Genomic DNA, 18,840 nt, shown 5'->3' on the forward strand with positions numbered 1-18,840 from the left:
CAGATGAGGAACCTGGGGCACTGCAGCAGCGGTCACCCGGAGGAGAGTTTCAGAGAGGAAGAAGAGGTCGTGCGCATCCTGCTCTGCCCAGCAGCGTGGAAGGAAGAGGCTGGAAAAGCTGCTGCTGTGTTTGGCTCCCATCACTGCACCTCACCTGCCACCTCTGCAGGGCTGGGGCTCTGTCTTAGAAAGCGGGGCAGGTTCCTAGTAGAGGCTCCTTCACCTGCGCAGAAGGAGCAAGGGCCGGAGAGGCAAGGGCGGTGTGTACTGAGGGGATGTTGCGACAGAACCCATTCTGGAAAAGGACCAGGCCTGCCAAAGCCACCCTGGGGTGACCAGCATAAACTGGGGGAACGGGATTATTGTTTTTGGCCCCAGGAAATGTTGGGGGGGTGGAAGGGCACCTCCTCTCTGCCCCAGGTGGGAATCGGTCCTAGGAGAGCTGCCCACTTGGTGACCCTTCCCGTGAGATTCTAGAAGTCTCCTTCCTGCCAGATCAGGGTCATAGCAATGGAGAACAATGTTGGACAGGCCAGGCGGGCCCTGCGCAGGGGCAGGGGGTCTGGGAGCGCGTCAGAAGCTGCTGGGGCCCGTCCTCCCTGAACTGGGCCACTGGTGGGGCCTTTAATCTCCCGCCTTCCTCTCTGGGCCACTCCGGCATCCGCCTGCCTCTGTCCCTTCCCACCCCACTACCCCCAGTGCAGCAATTACGGCGCTAATTAGGGCGCTTTGATCATCTTTAGAAATGGCCACGTTGGGGAGGGACGCTGCCAAGCAATTAGGGACAGAGGAGCTGGGAGCTCTGGCACCTCCTTAAGGGGTGGGTCGGCCCAGGACCCTCAGATACCCCCTGCCCTCCTCCCTCCAGGAGTGTCTGCCCCCGGCATACCTGTAAACTCCTCAGGGAGTCGAGGCAGATGGGACGCCCCCCCATCTGAGCCCTGGACATGGGGCCAGCCCCCGCCCACCAGCCCCCCTCTGCCTGGCCCCCAGCCCAACCGGCAGCTCTTCTGGCCTGTCCAGGCCCCTTTGATGGAGCCGCAGAGACAAGGGCTCCTTTGACAGAAGGGGGACCTCAGAGCCGGATGATGAGACTTCAAAGGTGAGGGTCGAGCCCACTACCCTGCACCCTCCCCCAAGCCTGGCCCCCTCCTGTGTACGCCCCCAGTCTGTCCCCTATATAGCCCCCCAAGCGGCACTGCCCTGTGGGCTCCGGGAGCTCAGGGCCAGGTGAGGGACGCCCAAGGCAAGTGGGTAACTTTGATGGAAGAGAATAGGGTCAGATGGTTTGAGGGACGAGAATCCAGTGCCCAGGACAGAAAGGCAGCGGGAGGCAGGCACCACAGGGTGGACCCTAAGGGTTGGCGCCCCGGCTCCTGTTCACCATGCTGCTGGCTGTGCTGCTGCTGCTGCTGCCGCCCCCAGACGCACGGTCTGCCCATGGGCACCCACTGTACACGCGCCTGCCCCCCAGCACCCTGCAAGGTGAGCCCGGGCTGGTCTGAAGGAGCGGCCGAGGTGGGAGGACCAGAGGTGTGGGTCCAGGGCAGGGGAACATGAGCTTGTCACTCCCATTCACAAGGACCTCTGGCTCCTTCTGCCCACCCTGCCAGGAGAAGGTTGCCAGGAGCTTGGAAGGCTGAGGGAGGATGAGGATGGAAAGGGAAGTCGCCAGGCTTAGCAGGGCGGAAAGGGAACAGAGTAGCATCTTGGCTCTCTGGGCCCAAAGGTAGGCAATCCAGCCACGGTCATCTGTGTTAACAAGTCTGAGTTCTGCAATGTGAGTAATTTTGGGGTGCTGTTTTTCTTTCAAGGAAAAGCCCTTTTCAAAGATTCCAGCCCAGCTCCGTTGAATTACAGAAATATTTTGGGCCGAGAATCCAGAACCATCCGCTCTGAGTGCTGGCCCCTGGGGTCTTGGGGCTCTCTGCCCTCCCATTCTGCCCCAGCACTCTCGGAGGCCAGCCTGCTCCCCTGTGGGCCTCCCAAGGCAGGACTCCAGGCTGGGGCGGGAAGGACAACCTTGCATGACTTGTCCCCCATGTCCCAGCAGCTCTGTCAGCCCAGGGGACGAAGGCACTGCAGGCTGCCCAGAGAAGCGCCCAGTGGGCAGTAAATCTAGTGGCGATGGAGATCCAGCACAGGGTGCATGAGTGCCAAGGCTGTGCCAACCACACCACCCGGTGCCCTGGTGAGCTTGCGTTGACTGCTCGGGGCCCATTCTCCCGTCCACTCCCCTCTCCCTTCAGACTTGACTCCCTCTTGGAGACAGAGACTGGGTTAGGCTGCAACCAAGACAATGCTTATGAAGGTCCCTCGGAGTGGCAAGGGTACAACAGGTTGGGGCACAGCTCCTGCAAGGGTGGGAATAGCCTGGGCTCATTTGGTGAACAGTGAGAAGTTTGTGGCTGCTGAATAGACCCGGACTGCTAGAGGGGAGAGAGAGGGCTTTGGCACAGCGTGGGGCGGAGGAAGGAGGGAGGTTGGCAGTGAAGCTCAAAGGTTTCTTTCTCAGCTGGACCTGGGCGACCGAGGCCTCAAGAACCCCTCCTCCAGGACCCACCTGAGCCAGGTGAGGCTGAAAAGTTTCAAGGGGACAGGGCTGAGAGCAGGTGGACCTTGGAGGGGTCTCCATGGTGAAGACGGCCAGGATTTGTTCCTTGTGACAGCGCATCCGCCTTTCTAGGGCCCTGTGGCGAGAGGCGCCCGGGCACTGTCAACGTGACGCAGGCTCATGGTCGCATTGTTGGGGGCAGCGCGGCGCCGCCTGGGGCCTGGCCTTGGCTGGTGAGGCTGCAACTCAGCGGGCAGCCTCTGTGCGGAGGTGTCCTGGTGGCGGCGACCTGGGTGCTCACCGCGGCGCACTGCTTCGCGGGGTATGTCCTGCCCACAGCCTCCTGCCCAGCCTGGGTCCCCAACTCAGGGTCCAACTCCTCCCAGGTTGTTGGGTGGGTGACGCGTGGGAGGGCTGGTCTCTGCTGCCCTCTGGCGGCGGCTGACCCCCACGCCGGCTCCTCGCCTCAAGGTGCCGGCTCTGCCCAGACGCGCTCAGATCTTGGGGACCCGGGCCGCATCACGCGCGTTCCGCCTGCTCGGGCCGCTGCCTCTCCTAGGCCCCCAAGGCGGAGGTGGGGGTCGGAAACAGCTGGGCGTGCGGGCTCGCTGGGTGGTGCCTGCGGGCAGAGGGCAGGGTCTCTAGGGAACCCGCTGCACCCTTGTACTGGGTATCATCCGCCGCTCGCCCCGCAGCGCCCCGAACGAGCTTTTGTGGACGGTGACGCTGGCCGAGGGTCCCCGGGGGGAGCCCGCTGAGCAGGTGCCGGTGAACCGCATCTTGCCCCACCCCAAGGTGAGAGGGCAGCCCCCAGACCCTCCGAGCTGGGGACGGCACCCTCACCGCACGCGGCGCTGACGCTGCGCCACTCCCTCCCAAGTTCGACCCGCGGACCTTCCACAATGACCTTGCTCTGGTGCAACTGTGGACGCCGGTGAGCCTGGCAGGGGCGGCGCGCCCCGTGTGCCTGCCCCAGGAGCCCCGGGAGCCCCCCACTGGCACCGCCTGCGCCATCGCCGGCTGGGGGGCCCTCTTCGAAGGTACGGGCGGGGCCGGGCCTGGGTGAGCTGCGCGTGTGCGCAGAAAGAAGGGCGCTGGGGTGACGCAGTTTGGGTAGGCCGGGATGTAAGGAACCTACGACGCCCGGCTTTCTTCACAAAATGCTGCCAGATCTTGCAAAAGGGGAGGAATCAAAGAGGAGGGGACTCTCAAAGCGGGGCCTCTGCCCTCCAGGCCTGAGCCCCCTCCACCGATTCGATTCCCTGTAGACGGGCCTGAGGCCGAGGCGGTGAGGGAAGCCCGCGTGCCCCTGCTCAGCGCCGACACCTGCCGGAGGGCGCTGGGACCTGGGCTGAGCCCCAGCACCATGCTCTGTGCGGGTTACCTGGCCGGGGGCATCGACTCATGTCAGGTACGGGCCTGATTCATCGGAGGGCGCTGGGTGGGCCTCTCCCCAGTGGCGAGACAACAGACTTTCCTTCTACGGTCAGGCTGCCACTCAAATGCGCTGAGCCTCTATGTTCTCAAGGCTAAAATGGGGACGAGGGCGGTAACCCCAGTAGAGCGCAGAGCTGCCTCATCCTGCCAGGTGTAAAGCTGGCCGAGGAGCGGGCCGGACAGATGCAATGTCCTCTCTCTTGGCTCGGTCCCTGCAGGGTGACTCTGGAGGCCCCCTGACCTGTTCTGAGCCTGGCCCTCGCCCCAGGGAGGTCCTGTACGGAGTCACCTCCTGGGGGGACGGATGCGGGGAACCGGGGAAGCCCGGGGTCTACACCCGTGTGGCCGTGTTCAAGGACTGGCTTCGGGAGCAGATGAACGGTGAGCGCCGGGTCCCTACTGACCCCTCCGTAGAGTGTCCCGCCGACAGCACGGCAAAAGCCCAATCCTGTTTCCATCTCTCGTGTCGCCAGTCCCCTTCTGCGTCAGGAAAGCCTGTCTCTCCCTGGGGCAGGGCTTCGGGGGCTAGGGCCCAAAACGGGGGGTGAACCGGCTCTTCCTCTCCTCGCAGCGGCCCCCACCAGCCGCGAGCCCAGCTGCAGGGAGCTTTTGGCCTGGGACCCGCCGGAGGAGCCGCTGGCAGACACCGCCCCGCCCTGCGCCTTCTACGCCCACCTGTGCCCGGGGCCCGAGGGTGCCTGTGCGCCCCTGGCGCACCAGCAGTGTCTGCAGCGCCGGCGGCGATGCGGTCAGTCGGGTTCCCGGGGCTGGGCCGTGGGGCAGGGAGCCTGGCCACGTCTGAACGCCGCTCACGCCCTTGTCCTCCTCGCAGAGCTGCGCTCGCTGGCGCACACCCTGCTGGAGCTGCTGCGGGGCGCGCAGGAGCTGTTCGGCCCGCGCCCGGGAATGCGGCGCCTGGCCCCGGCCCTGGCTCGCTCTGCTACGTCGCTCCGGGGGCCTCGCAGGCACCCGGCACGCGAGCAGCGGCTGCACCCAGGTACTCCGCGCCCTCGCAGCGCAGACCTGACCCCCCGCCCCGCCCCGCGCCGCCGAGTCGTTCCCGTAATCATACTTCTTCCCAGGTTCTCGGGCTGCCGGCGTACAGTTCCCCAAGCGGAGGCCTGAGCAGCGCGGAGACGCGCATGGTAATGACGCCCCCTGCCAGCCATCTCCAGGGGCGCAGGCCAAGGGCTGGCCCAGGCCTGGCGCAGGCCGGGAGAGGATTCTCTGGGATCTGCACTGGGAAGCAGTTACCCCACGGGGCAACCGGCAGACCCGCTCTCCCCCTTCCCCGAATCAGAGGGATAACTCTTTGGGGCTATTTGTGGCTTTGGGCCCTCATAAGTGTCAGGAAATGCTCGGCTTTGAGTTAGCACTCAGCCTCTCTGAGTCTGTTTCCCCATCTGTAGCATGGGGAGATGTCTGCGCCCTGGGGAGGGGGGTGTCCTGAGGTACTGGTGGGAACCCGCCCCAACGCCATGCCGCATCAGTTCTGTTATTCCTGGGCCTCTCCCTTCCTGCAGGCTGTCCTGGCCTGGAGCCACTGAAGCAGAAACTGGCCACCCTCCAAGACGCTCATGCCTGGATCTTACAGGTCCCCTTGGAGCGCCTGGCCATGGACTTTCAGGAGGTAAGTCCCTAGGCTTCCCAGACTCCTTCACGGTGGCCTCGGAAGGCTGACCTGGGTCAGCCCTGATGGGCAGGGGGGCACACCAGCAGGTGGGAGGAGGGGCAGGTGGGGAGTCCAGAAGAAAGGGCTGGAGAAGGCAGCTTCCTGTGAGCTGGGGTGCCGGACGGGTGCAAAGAGGAGAGGGGGACGTGTGAGTAGAGGGGCTGCGAGGTGTGCAGGTGTGCAGGAAGTGTGCAGGGTTAGGGGGTTAAGGAAAGGGGAGGGTTTGAGGGGGCCAGGATGGTTTGGATGAGAGTTTGGGGGCCAGGAGCAGAGGACCAAGAGTAGGATTGTGGGCCATCGAGTGCCCTCCTCCCTCTGCAGGTCCTGGCAGATCTGGGCTCCAAAACCATAACGGGGCTCTTCCGAGCCTGGGTTCGAGCAGGCTTGGGGGGCCGGTACGTGGTCTTCAGCAGCCTGGTGGGCCTGGAGCCGGCCACACTGGCTCTCAGCCTTCCGCGACTGCTGGTACAAGCTCTGCAGACCTTCCGCTTGACCGCTCAGGCAGAGGCAGAGCCCAAGGGAGCCCGGATGGGTATGAGACAGGACCAGCAGCTGGGGGAGCAGGGGCAAGACCCGCCCCGCTCTTAAGTCCCTCCAGCCAGGCAGCCATGAGCCCTGTCCGGGCCCCCAACCCCTGGTCAGGACCTACCGCTCCCAGGGGCTGGAGGGTTCGGGAACATGATGGCAAACTGTCACTGCCACAGTTGCTTGGGTATGTGGGGGCGGGGGGGGGGAAGGGTCCTGGGCCCCATTTGTCTTCCCAGATGTGCCATCGGAAAATCACAGTTGCTGTAATAAACATTATTTATGACCTACGGAGAAAACTCTGGAGCTTTCCTGGGATGGGAGCCGGGTGGGTGGATAGTAGCTCCCTGGGAGTGGCGCCCACGTAGGGCCCAGCCTCCAGAAGCAGTTGGCAGAGGTCACAAAGACACTGGAGAGTGGCTGCTAAGCCCCCATCGGAATAGACCTGTCTACCTCCCAAGAAATCGCAGCAGCTGACCTGCCTGTCACCACTCCCCTATCCATGGCTGACTAGTGCTGTCCCCAGTGTCCAGCGCCTCCCCCCAGCCCTCACTCCCACCGCTAACTGTGAGGGGTACTAGCCTGGAATCTTTGCCTCTTGTCCTTGGGCTCCTGCCCAGCTGGCCAGTCCCTGTCCCCACCCCCCTCATCACTTGCCCCCAGTTCTCTACCCTGCAGCAGAGCTTAGGGGTGTCAGATTGCATTTCCGGCTGCCTCTTCCCTTTGCCCCTCCACCCCCACTCTGCACCTGTTCCTTCTACCACCCACCCACATTCCCCAGCCCTGTGGACAAGAGGGGCAGATGCAACACCTAGTCAAAGGAACAGGATGAAGGGGCCTGTGTTAACGCTGGGGCTGCTGGCTGCTCTGGTCATGTGTGGTAAGAGTGGGCATCACCCCACCATGAAGGGTCCCTCAGGGTGCTCACCCAGGTCGCCCACTGCATGGCCCCCTCCTACCCCTCCTCCATGGTATTAACCTCTCCCAGCCTCAGGCCCCCTCCCATCCTCATTGCCATTTCTCCCTGGAGGGCCCCACCACTGGGGCCCCGCAGCAGCCCCAAGGCCCAGCGGGCCCTCAGGGGACCTTCCTCCCAGGGCCCCTGCCCAGGGCCCATCCCTGTCCCCGTTCTCGCCAGGCTGGGGCCTGAACGAGGAGGAGCGGCTGATCCGGCACCTGTTTGTGGAGAAGCACTACAACAAGGAGCTGCGGCCGGCAGCACGCAAGGAGGAGAGCGTACAGATCTCGCTGGCCCTCACCCTCTCCAACCTCATCTCCCTGGTGAGCAGCCCCTCCGTGTCTGCGCTGGGGACTGGAGGGCAGGGACAGCTTCCTCAAGGCCTGGTTATCTCCCAGACAGGATGGCCATGGAGGAAGCTCAAGGCCCCAGGCCGGCCTAAGGAAGTGTGCCCTGGCCTCTCTCCATGCCCCGTGCTGCCCCCAGGCCTCGGGCTGATGTCCCTTCCCCTCCCGCTGCAGCTCTGGGGTGGCCCCTCGAATCACACTCATGACACACTGCAGAGGCCATGTGCCCTTCCTGCTCCCCGGTCCAGAGCACTCCAGCCAGGAGTCTGGTTGGACCAGTTGCCATGGTTTCCCCTGGGCGGCGGCTGGGAGGAGGTGCCCGGTGAATGCACAGTGAAGGAGTGTGCTGTTTGGTTGCAGAAAGAAGTCGAGGAGACCCTCACCACGAACGTGTGGATTGAGCACGTAAGGAAAACAGCCCACGCAGAGCCAGGCGGGGAGGGCGCAGGGCTCAGGCTCCCCTGTGCCTGCTTCTGCTGGGGGATCCCCACCCTGCCTCAGACACCGTCCTCTGGGAGGGCCTGGCCCCTGCCTACAGAGAAACCACAGGCTCAGCTGCCCTTCCCCCTGCCGAGGGCAGCCGCCAGCCCAGAGGAACCTTCGGGTGGACCAGCAGCCTCCATCTGCTGGAAAATCAGCACAGTATTCTGATTTTATTAGACGACACTCTCTGCCACGTGTCAGAAGTTCATAATACAGACAGATCTACAACCACAATGGAAATAGCGCACACTGAGCTGTGCAGTGCACATCCTACGCAACTGTACGCGACAGGCCTGAGTCCCCACTCTGTATCCGCCTCCCCCAAGCCTCTTTTGTCACAGCCCCGGACTCTGTCCAGTCTCCATTCAAGGAAGTGGGAAGAGTGAGTGAGCCAGGACAGCAGAGGAGCCAACTGCTGACATTCCTTTCTGCCTCCAGGGCTGGACAGACAGCCGGTTGCAGTGGGACGAGGAAGAATTTGGGAACATCAGCGTTCTGCGCCTGCCCCCTGACATGCTGTGGCTCCCAGAGATTGTGCTGGAAAACAAGTTGAGCGGCAGCCCTCCCCGGCCTCCTCTGTCACTCGGCCTCGCTTCCTCACGTGCCATGAGCCTCCCTCTCCAGACCCAGGCTTCTGACTGCCCTCCCTCCTCTGCCTCCCCCAGCCCTGCCGTTCCCAAGCTGGCTGGTGCTCACTGTGGCCCTTGTCCCTGTCCTTCAGCAATGACGGCTCCTTCCAGATTTCCTACTCCTGCAACGTGCTGGTCAGTCCTTCAGGCTATGTGTACTGGCTGCCGCCCGCCATCTTCCGCTCTTCCTGCCCCATCTCCGTCACCTACTTCCCCTTCGACTGGCAGAACTGCTCCCTCAAGTTCAGGTACACCCACTTATCCAGACACCCCTCCCAACAGGGCACCCTGCCAGAGGCCAAGGCAGGTAGATGAAGCAGCCTCAGGCAGAGGCCCCCGCCCCGCTCTGTCCTGATTAGAGCTCCCCTCCCTCCCCTCTGACCGACCATGAACTTCCTGTGCCAGCCTTTTCCCATCAGTGGCCCCAGCCAGTGGCTGAGGACCCTCCTCTGTCCACTGCCCTCCCCAGTTCACTCAAGTACACGGCCAAGGAGATCACCCTGAGCCTGAAGCAGGACAAAAAAGACGGCCGCTCCTACCCCGTGGAGTGGGTCATCATCGACCCCGAGGGCTTCACAGGTGCAAGGAGCAGCATCTGGCGGGTGGGCAGGCCCCTCACGCTCTCCTCCACGGATACACCCACAGTCGCACTGACACCCTGAGGTGCACGCGTGCACACTCACACTTACCGACACAAATCCCGCACATTTAAAGGAAAAGAGGCCCAACTGGGGGGATTGTGTCCCAAAGGCAGAGACAGACAGGCACCCCACCGCCTGGCCCTGCCTCGGCCAGAAAACCCTCTGGGTCTAAATAGGGTCTCTGGGGATGGGGGTGCCTAACAGATGAGGGGGGTGGTTAGTCTTCCTGTCCCTGGAGAGCCCAGGGGTGTGGTTGGGGCTTCAGTTGTCATCCCAATAGGGCGTATGTCACCCCTTCCCAATGCCCCCACCCCCTATCTGTGACCGGGTTCAGATCTTTTATGGGGCCCCTACCACTAGCCCTGTCTGTCAGAGGAGCCCCACGTCCTGCTTGTCCCAAGGCTGGTACATCATGGGTTGGGGGGCGGGGGCTTACTCTCACTGCTTTCTTATGCCCAAGACTCCTTATTTTAACCATATATGGCCTCAGCTTCTATTTTTTCCAAGGAGGAAAAAAATTCAATCCCAGAGGAAAATTTCCCCCGCCCAGATTGACACCTCCATCTCAAACCCTAGGGAAGGACCCACAAACAGAACCCGAACCCCTCATCACGTGCCCCCCAGGGCCCTGCAGACTGGCCTGCTCCCGTTGGGTGGTTGGCTCCAGGAGCCCCTTGTATTCCCCGGGGACCCCACCTTCGGGCCTCTTGCCGAGTCTGACCCCAAGGCGTCCATGCGCTGCCCTCAGAAAATGGGGAGTGGGAGATAGTGCACCGGCCCGCCAGGATCAACGTGGACCCCAGCGTCCCCCTGGACAGTCCCGGCCGGCAGGACGTCACCTTCTACCTCATCATCCGCCGCAAGCCACTCTTCTACGTCATCAACATCCTGGTGCCCTGCGTGCTCATTTCCTTCATGATCAACCTGGTCTTCTACCTGCCGGCCGACTGTGAGCCTCAGCCTCCCAACCCCCCCCCCCACCGCTTCCAGGCAGTCTCTCCCCATCCCCGAGGGCGCCAGAACATCAGCTGCCTCAGCCCAGCCCCTCACTTCCTCCTGACAGCCACCTGGGGGTCGCCACTCCTGGGGGTTCCTGCCTAGGGTCCAGGCATGAGGGGCATGTTGCCAGCCAAGGGGAGGGCTCTGCGACCCTTTCTGACATCCCCCTCATGGTCAGGGCCCCTGGCTGTCTCATCTCTCTTGTACCCTACTTCTGCCTCTAACGATAGGCTTCCTAAGCACCCTAGACTGACCCTCTGGTCAGGTCCGTTACGGTCACCATGTGTGACTGTGAGCCTAGCACACAGGAGGCCATCACCTGCTGAATCAGTGAGTGGATGACAGGATCCCTAGGAAGCCAGGGTGTGGAGGCGTGCATCCGCACTCACCTGGTTCACGAAGGGCACATGCCACCTATGCTCACTCGGCTCCAGAATATTTACTATGAGCAGAGCACAGTGAGTCCCAGAGACCAATGCCACCCAGCCCCTGCCCCTGGCAGGCAGGGTAGAAACTGCAGGACTAGGAGAGAGAGTGGTCTGGGGACGGTCTTCTGGAAGAGGCGCTGCTTGAGCTGGAGACAGGTTGAGGGGCACATTGTAAATAGAAAAGGGGCACTGAGGCACGACCACAGCGGCCACTGCAGTGTGCTCAGGACGACAGATGGGAAGAGCAGGGCAGTACAGGGCTGGCTGGGGCCTTTGAGTGAAGGGCTGGGACTTGGGGTGTTATTCTGGTGCTGTGAGGAGCTGTCTGTGCAGGGAGGGACACGTGCGGATCTGTGATTTAGGAGGCCTGAGTGGCAAGGGATTGGCTGCTGCTGACAGCTGGTGTTGGTTGAACTTTTACCCCGTACCAGGAGGAGTGATGAGTGTTAAACACACTCTCTCACCAGGTCCTCACGTTGAACAGTTGAGGAAACTGAGGCACAGAGAGGGTAAGCTACTCGCTCGAGGTCACCCAGCCAGCAAGTGTCAGAGCTGGGATTTGAATCTAGGAGCTCTAGCTCCACAGACCATAATGTTAATCAGGGCACCCCGCGTTATGAACAAGCAGTGCGGGGTCCAACAGCGGGACTCTCTGGGACCAGAGGTCACAGCTAAGTCCAGACTCCTCCAGGTGGCGAGAAGACATCGATGGCCATCTCAGTGCTCCTGGCGCAGTCTGTCTTCCTGCTGCTCATCTCCAAAAGGCTACCCGCTACGTCCCTGGCCATCCCTCTCATAGGCAAGTGAGTGACGCCACGCCCACGCCTCCATGCCACGCCCCACGCCCCATGCCACGCCCCCCCGGGGGCTCCAGGCTGAATGTGCCCCACAGGTTCCTGCTCTTCGGCATGGTGCTGGTGACCATGGTCGTGGTGATCTGTGTCATCGTGCTCAACATCCACTTCCGCACACCCAGCACACACGTGCTGTCCGAAGGGGTGAAGAAGGTGAGGGCTGTCAACTGCCCAAAGCTGGGAGTTGTCCACATGTCCCTCCGCAGGTGAAAACGCTGCATATATGCATACCGGGGACTGCTCCCCAGCAGCGCACGAGTACCAACTGCTGCCACACAGGCGGGCCCCCACGGGACGACCCTCCCAGGGGTAATGTTATCTGGCAGAAGCCAGTCACAAAAGAGCACAGACGGCGAGGTTTCCTTTCTATGAGTTTCCAGGACAGGCAAAACCGGTCTTTAGTGACCTAAGTCAGCATGGCAGAGACCTCTCCCGCTGGGAAGGAACTGATGTGGGGAGGCACGAGGGAGCCTTTTGGGGATAACGTTCAGTATCTTATCTGCGGGGTGTTCACACAGTTAAACGTAACTGTAAAAATCCATCTAGCTACACGCACTTAGGATTCGCTCATCCTGTTCTATGTGTGTTATACCTTGATTGAAAAGCAGGTGAGGACTGTGGGGGCAGGGTGCGGGGGGGTGGCTGCCCTGGCCTCTCGGGGACCACCAGGGACCACCGGGCTGTTCTCGCACAGCTGAGGGCGTTTTAGCAACGTTTTCAGTCTTGAAGCATTAGAAGAGGAGAGCTCAGCATTTGGGGCATATTCCTTGCTTTTTGTTTTTTATACGTAATTCGTTTTCAACAAATGAGTATCTGCTCTCTGGCGAGACTGACAATGGAGAATTGGATGCAACCTGGGTGTCCACCAGTGGGGGGTCGGTGCAGGGGGGGGGGCGGGAATAAATGCCGTCATAGGGCTGGGAGCACTTTGTAGAGGCCAGGAATGGAGTCACAGACATTTGGACATGTGAAGGTGACCCATGAAGGTTAAGTGGCCTTCCTGTGTCCCCCTGACCTGCCAAAGCTCTTCCTGGAGACCCTGCCGGAGCTCCTCCATATGTCCCGCCCGGCGGAGGACGGGCCGGGTCCCGCAGCCCTGGTCCGCAGGAGTAGCTCGCTGGGCTACATCTCCAAGGCCGAGGAGTACTTCTCGCTCAAGTCCCGGAGTGACCTCATGTTCGAGAAGCAGTCAGCGCGGCACGGGCTGGCCCAGCGCCTCACCACCGCACGTGGGTCCCCAGTGGCTTGGGGTTTGTTTGGCCCCGCCGTGGGCAGTGGGGTGGGGGCAGGCCTCACGCCCACCTCTGGCCTGGCATCCACAGGCCAGCCCCCCGCAGGCTCGGAGCAGGCCCAGGAGGAGCTCTTCAGTGAGCTGAAGCCAGCTGTGGATGGGGCCAACTTCATCGTCAACCACATGAGGGACCAGAACAGTTACAACGAGGTGAGTAGCCTTAGGGCTGCCGTGTACGGATGTTCAAGTAGAGCACTGATCAAGGGTATCCTGGCTTACAGGGGCGCAGTACCCCCCAGAGACACTACGATTTAGATGAAGACAGTCACAGTGGGTGCAGATTCGAGGCCTCTCAGAGAGGGGGAGCTCCTGCCTAGGACCCCATAACGGCACACTGGGCCAGGCAGACGCACAGGCACACAGCTCCAGACATCCCTCTGGCTCCCTTCTTTCTCCCAACTGTCAATCATTTTTTGTCCCTGCTCAGCTCCAAGCCTGATACTCCAGACACAGCCCAGACATTTCAAAGGCAGCCTGATACGGCTGGTCAATATTATACAACTTTCTAAAATTCTCTCTTGGGAAAGGGGTTCCTTTTCCCAGTTCACATAGGGGCCAGCAGCAGCGCTGAGTGCTGGGAGGGAGGCTGTGGCCTTGCTCTCGGCCTCCTGGACAGACAGAATGACCAGCCCTGCCTGTGGCTGGAGGGGTGCCCGGGCCTTTGCTGGGGACAGGCAGCATATTCCCTTCGCCACAAGCCCGAGGCGGCCCCCTCAGATACACTGAGGCCATGCCTGTCACCGGACCCCAGCTTGGGGCATGGGTCTGTGGTCTAAGATCCCTCCTTACCCCACCCTGTCCCCAGGAGAAGGACTGCTGGAACCGGGTGGCGCGCACAGTGGACCGGCTCTGCCTGTTTGTGGTGACACCCATCATGATAGTAGGCACGGCCTGGATCTTCCTGCAGGGCGCCTACAACCAGCCTCCTCCTCAGCCTTTCCCCGGGGACCCCTTCTCCTACCTGGAACAGGACAAGCGCTTCATCTAGGTGGGCCTACCCTGCGTGGCCTGGCCCAGCTCCCGGGGCAGCTTTGGGTGGTTCTTTTGGCCTGAAAGGGATGGGCTTTTGGGAGTGGGACTGGGTAGCCATGTGGACAAGGGTGTCTGAGAAAGGACAAGCTCTTCCTGGGGAGGCCACCTCCTGACCCTGAGACTTGAGCCCAGTTGGTCCTGTGAGGCTGGGGTAGAGATGAGCTGGGCTTCCCTGAGATCCAAGAACAGAGGGAGAAGCCCCACTCCTCAACAGCGGTTTCTTTGCAAATAAAAACAGGACCCCCCCACCCCCCAATAAGGTCTGAGAGTGGACGTAGACTGAGGGCTGGGGCAGGATGATTTGGGAGGAGGTGGGGCTGGCTCAGGGACCACGAAAGATGCCACTCGGGCTGGCCTTCTGGAAACCCTCTGTGAGGAAGACAGACTCTTCCTGCTTCCCCCTCCCCCAGGTGAGATCAGGTGGGATCCTCCGCTTGCACTTCCTGGTCCTTCTAGCCATCTTCCTTCTGTCAAGCCCTTAGCCTTGGGCTTCTGCAGCCCTACCTGGAGCTGGGGTTGGGGATGCCTCTCTCTCCAGGCCCCTTAGGGAAGGAGGTTTGCAACAGGGGTGGGAGCACCAGGGTTGCAGAACGGCCTTCCCAGCCCTTTCGGCCTTGATCGCTCTGTCTGGGTCCCTCTGGGAAGCTGAGGACTGGGGCGGAAGAGTTGGGCCAGCAGCCACAGAGGCCAGAGGTCAGCCCGTCAACTTCGGTTCACACGCACCATCCTAGAGCCCCAGGACTCGGCCCTCCTCCCCAGAGTAGCCCCTCTTGGGCAACTATTCCTTCTCCCCAAAGTAGGGTTACCAGGCAAAATCTGCAACATACTTAAACTAAAAAGTGACTCATGTTTATCTGAAACTCATGTTGAACTGGGCATCTTATATATTTATCTGCTAAATCCGGCAGCTCTACCCTGAAGGGAGCACCCACCAATCTCATCCCAAGGGCCAAAGGCTGAGGCTGCAGGAACTGGGAGATGAGGGTCTGTGAGGTACCCCAGCTCTTGGGCGGCCCCAGTGATCCCTACCCCCTGGTATTCTTATCTTCATGTAGCTCTCTGTGACCAAGAGAATGAGGCAGAATGATGTCATGTCACTTCCGAGATTAGATTATAAAAGACATTGCAGTTTGCTCCTCCCACGCCCCTCCCCCTCCTCATCTCTGTCTCTCTGTCTCTGTCTGTCTGTCTGTCTGTCTCCTTCTCTCGCTCTCTCTCCTTCACTCTCACTCTCAATTGGACCTCTCACTTTGGAGAAGCCAGCTGGCGTGATGCACACCCTGTGGAGAGGCTGGCGAGTCAAGGAACTGAGGCCTCCTGCCGACAGCCACATGAGCGAACTTGGAAGTGGCTCCTGCGGCCCCAGCTGGGCCTTCGGACGAGATCACAGCCCATGACAACACTCGAGCCAGAATCACCCAACTAAGCTGCTTCTGGATTCCCGACCCCCGGAAACTGTGGGAGATAATAAATGTTTGTTATTTGAAGAGACAGCGTTTTGGGGGTAGTGTGTGGCAGTGGACGAGCCACTTCTCGTCTCTTAGCTTTGTTTTTCTAACCTGCAATATGCATGTAAAACAAGTCCCACTTGTGGCATGCTGTGAAAATCGAATTTGCTAGTCGGCTGGAAGGCACTGACATGTGTTCTGCAACGTTAAAGGGTAGTTATTTACCTCATTCCTCACTTGTGGGCCCCTCACAAGGTCTCCTATATCCACGCCTGGCATGATGACAGCGGGGATTAGAGCAGGTGTAGAGGGCCCAGTTATTTACCTCCTGACGTACAGGAAATAGGTCTTCTCAGCTTGACCCATATCCCTCAGAGGGAATTGGTGACCTCATGAGCTCAGGTATACAGAAGGTGACATGTTTTATCTTTCGATGGAACCGAGGGAAAAGAGCAAAAATGACCCTACTCATTTCTGCTTTCCCACATGAATTGTCCATAAATTCAAGGTACAAATTTTTAATTTTTTTTCCACTTGAATAAGAAAACAAACTTGGACTTACACCCGTCAGATGGGCAGGATGTTCTGGCCTTGCCCGGAAGCATTCACCAATGCTAGGAGAGTCCCTTCCTGTCCCAGGCACAGAGGTGAAAGGGGGCCTGGCTTAGATCTCTTGGCCACTGTTGTTGCTTCTCTCTGCCACACGGTGGTGCTGTTGGCAGTGGGTCTTACACATTCCAATCACCAGGTGACTCCTCAGCTGGGTCAGGCCCTGCTCAGGTGTCCTTGAGCCTTCCAGAAAAGACAGCCCCAAAATGCCACACTCGACCAAAAGTGTCTCATGTGCAGCTTCCCAGAGTCACAGTAGGTCCCCCAACAGCACCCACTCCCACGGCACGCCAGCCCCAGAGTGCTGTGAGGACTGGTCCACTCTCTGGGTGACATGGCACTCTATTTCCTTCCCTCCACAGGAAGTCACACCCACAGGGGCCAGCTTTCTGTGAAGGCAATGGTGTCCCTGCACACTCACCCCAGGCCAGCAGGGCTACCTGCTCTCTTTCAAAGGGCGATTAATCCATTAGGAATGCACTGAGCTGCAAGGAACAGAAAACCCCACGAACCGTGATTTAAACAAAGTTTCCTTTCTCACATAGTAAGAATTGGGAGGGAACAGTTGCAACATTGGCTCAGCTGTCCCACAAAGCTCTTACAGACCCAGGCTTGTTGCCCCAGGTTGAGAGCTGACTGCCACAGCCCACAGCTCCACACTTGACATCTATGTTTAAGGCAGGAAGGGGCAGCTGTTTCTGACCCCTTTTATCAGGAAGCGAAAGCTTTCCCCTGAAGCCCCTCAGTCGACTTCTGCAGACATCCCATTGGCCAAGATGTTATCACATGGCCACCCCTATCTGCGAGGAAGCCTGGGAAATGAGCATGTCGCTTTTCCAGCCTCTAGAGTGGAAAGTGGTAATGGAGGAAGGATTGTTCTGATGCCTACAGAATATTTTCTCTTAATGAGTCCTGTAGCCCCCCCACCCCACCCCCTTAACCTTTCCAGGGCAGAAACCATCACTCCTCAAAGATGATGCACCCTCCTGAGAACCCAGGAGACTTTTTAGCCTCTCCCAGAGCAGAGAGAAGGGGGAGAAAACAGAAGTTAAATCTTCATACATGGAGAAGTGGCATAATTCACACCAGAGGGAAGTCAGTCTCTAACAATCTTCTTCTTCTCCGCCCCACCCCCACCTCACCCCCAGACACTTGTGGGAAAAGGAAAAGCATTAATCAGAGATGTTGCAGCATCAGCTGGACCACCTCTGCCTGGGTGGTGCTAGGGAAGGAGGTGGGGTCCGTGGTCCATTATTTAGCAGACACCATTAATGATCTCTGGCAAACTGTAGTCTTGGAGGCGAGTCCAGAGGGAGAGAGAGATTGCCCTGCAAAATGGGTGAGGGAATTGCGTCAGAGGCACCGGAGGCCCAAATGGGGAGGAGGGGCCATTGGCTTTGTGAATTCCAGAGAAAGTGGGCTAGATGTGGGGCGAGATGAAAGCCTAGGGTATGGGGGCGCCATCAGGGGGGCTGGGTGTGGGGCCTGGAGAGGGACTAAGCACGAGGATGGCAGAGGAGCCGTTCACAAGGTAACAGAGTGAGAGCAGGTGACCAGGAAGGCATCTGCCACCACTGCCGCCTCCCCAAACCCAAATCCTGGTGAGGACAAGAGAAACTGTGGGCCTGCGGCAAGCGGCTGGGACCCAAGCCGACGGCACCTGGATCTCCAAGGACAAGGCACGTTGACCGAACTCCGTTGAAATGCCACAGACATCACTTGTTCAGGGAGTGGGGGACATGCTCCTAAACGGGGCTTTCCTTCAGCCCTCAGAGGCATCACCATCCTGACCCCCAGCATGCTGAAGGGTAGGTGTCAGGGGCGGGAACGTGCATCTTCTGTCTTACCCATGAACTAGGACATGCTGACCCGTCTGCCTGGAATAGATGGTCGGAAGACAGGTGGCCTGAGCCAGCGGTCATGGCCATCAGCTCCTAGATCAACCTCAGCCCCACCCTTCCCCTGAACACAAACCACAAAGTGGATGGAGCTTGTTTTCCAGCCCTTTTGGATTCCCTCATCCAACTCCCCGGGGGGCTGCAACTCGATCTCGTGAGATCTTGTGAGCAGTGTGGGCATATCCTGACTCGCAGAGACAAGTGCTGTGCCTGCCACATGCTGGGGGACTCCATAAGTCTGTGGATGATTTAACAAATACCGAGGCCCCACACAGGAGTCCTTATTCAGGGTCTGTCCTATTCATAAGAACTCTGAGTTCCAGATCTTTCTCAGCCCTCCTTCCTAGAAAGCTCAACCGGCTGAGACTCATGCCTCAGAAAAGTGGAGGACCCTGACCTGGTGCCCTAATTTGTGTTAAGATGTCAAAGCCTGGGGGACACAATACATCTTTCGTGTAGGCATTTTACCCTTGGCCCAGTGGAGGGACGGATCCATGAAGATATTAGGTTGGTGGGAGAGGTTTTGAGTCCTCAACCATGTCGCAGATAAACTCAGGCACAAAACATGCCTAAGCAAAAGCCTTCACACCTCCCTGAATCCTGACCCGCTGGAGGGAGCAGGAGGGAGCCTCCCTCAGCCCTCTGCCTTCTCTCCCACGCTCACATGTCCCTGGTTTCATTCTCAGCCCTCCCCCTCACTGGACCACGAATGGAGGGCTGGGACCACTGAGTCTGAGTAGGGATGGAGGCTGGACCTTCTCCGTTGGGGCAGATGGGGCCCCTCTGTTCCCTCCCCAGCCCAGGTAACCTGAGCCTGGCATTGTGTCCATCCCGGAACAGCTGACAGTGCTGGGGTCAGACAGCTGGTGGGGCTGGGCTGGCCTGGCCGGGCTGGCTGGGGTGGGATTGTGAGCTGTTACATGAGATCCAGAGTCTGCATCTCTCTGCCTCAGACCTGGGGAGCTTCTGTCCCACCCCTGTCACTTCGGAGAGCTGTGGCACCATGCACAGGGGGCGGGGGCAGCTCCTCCTCCT

At 60.0% G+C, this 18,840-nt stretch overlaps 3 protein-coding genes across 5 annotated transcripts in view; all 3 read left to right on the plus strand.

The window, feature by feature from the left end:
- Window positions 1-1,385: 1,385 nt before the first annotated feature.
- On the plus strand, window positions 1,386-6,251 carry PRSS56 (protease, serine 56). The gene is made up of 13 exons (XM_011380878.1): window positions 1,386-1,485; window positions 2,054-2,164; window positions 2,516-2,572; window positions 2,687-2,876; window positions 3,250-3,349; window positions 3,435-3,594; window positions 3,823-3,965; window positions 4,210-4,372; window positions 4,563-4,739; window positions 4,824-4,988; window positions 5,074-5,136; window positions 5,515-5,621; window positions 5,985-6,251. Exons 1-13 carry the CDS (start codon window positions 1,386-1,388, stop codon window positions 6,249-6,251), a joined length of 1,803 nt encoding a protein of 600 aa, XP_011379180.1.
- A 765-nt stretch (window positions 6,252-7,016) lies between these two features.
- Window positions 7,017-13,806, plus strand: CHRND (cholinergic receptor nicotinic delta subunit). Of its 3 annotated transcripts, XM_023523776.1 has the most exons (13): window positions 7,017-7,068; window positions 7,108-7,110; window positions 7,327-7,469; window positions 7,854-7,898; window positions 8,415-8,524; window positions 8,698-8,853; window positions 9,075-9,184; window positions 9,995-10,195; window positions 11,365-11,476; window positions 11,566-11,680; window positions 12,552-12,756; window positions 12,850-12,968; window positions 13,624-13,806. In XM_023523776.1, the coding sequence occupies exons 1-13, from the start codon at window positions 7,017-7,019 to the stop codon at window positions 13,804-13,806; spliced, it is 1,554 nt and encodes a 517-aa protein (XP_023379544.1). The 3 variants fall into 3 exon arrangements, with proteins under 3 accessions (XP_023379544.1, XP_011379164.1, XP_011379165.1); XM_011380862.1 differs by lacking the exon at window positions 7,108-7,110 and having other exon boundaries at window positions 7,017-7,074; XM_011380863.1 differs by lacking the exons at window positions 7,108-7,110; window positions 7,854-7,898 and having other exon boundaries at window positions 7,017-7,074.
- Window positions 13,807-17,415: 3,609 nt separating this feature from the next.
- CHRNG (cholinergic receptor nicotinic gamma subunit) overlaps window positions 17,416-18,840 on the plus strand; it is a 7,845-nt gene continuing 6,420 nt past the window's right edge. The window contains exon 1 of the mRNA XM_011380879.2: window positions 17,416-17,438. Within this exon, the coding sequence (XP_011379181.1) occupies window positions 17,416-17,438 (23 nt within the window). The remainder of the gene's footprint in view (window positions 17,439-18,840) is intronic.

Source organism: Pteropus vampyrus, unplaced genomic scaffold (genome assembly GCF_000151845.1).
Source record: "Pteropus vampyrus isolate Shadow unplaced genomic scaffold, Pvam_2.0 Scaffold411, whole genome shotgun sequence".
Taxonomy (NCBI): domain Eukaryota; kingdom Metazoa; phylum Chordata; class Mammalia; order Chiroptera; family Pteropodidae; genus Pteropus; species Pteropus vampyrus.

Excerpts from the sequence above, each read along its gene's own strand:
- PRSS56 (XM_011380878.1), top strand. The coding sequence starts at position 1,386 with ATGCTGCTGGCTGTGCTGCTGCTGCTGCTGCCGCCCCCAGACGCACGG. Across the intron at positions 4,373-4,562 it reads GCTTCGGGAGCAGATGAACG|CGGCCCCCACCAGCCGCGAG; the intron begins GTGAGCGCCGGG and ends CTCTCCTCGCAG. Across the intron at positions 4,989-5,073 it reads CGAGCAGCGGCTGCACCCAG|GTTCTCGGGCTGCCGGCGTA; the intron begins GTACTCCGCGCC and ends ACTTCTTCCCAG.
- CHRND (XM_011380862.1), top strand. The coding sequence starts at position 7,017 with ATGAAGGGGCCTGTGTTAACGCTGGGGCTGCTGGCTGCTCTGGTCATG. Across the intron at positions 7,075-7,326 it reads TCTGGTCATGTGTGGTAAGA|GCTGGGGCCTGAACGAGGAG; the intron begins GTGGGCATCACC and ends CGTTCTCGCCAG. Across the intron at positions 12,757-12,849 it reads CCAGCGCCTCACCACCGCAC|GCCAGCCCCCCGCAGGCTCG; the intron begins GTGGGTCCCCAG and ends TGGCATCCACAG.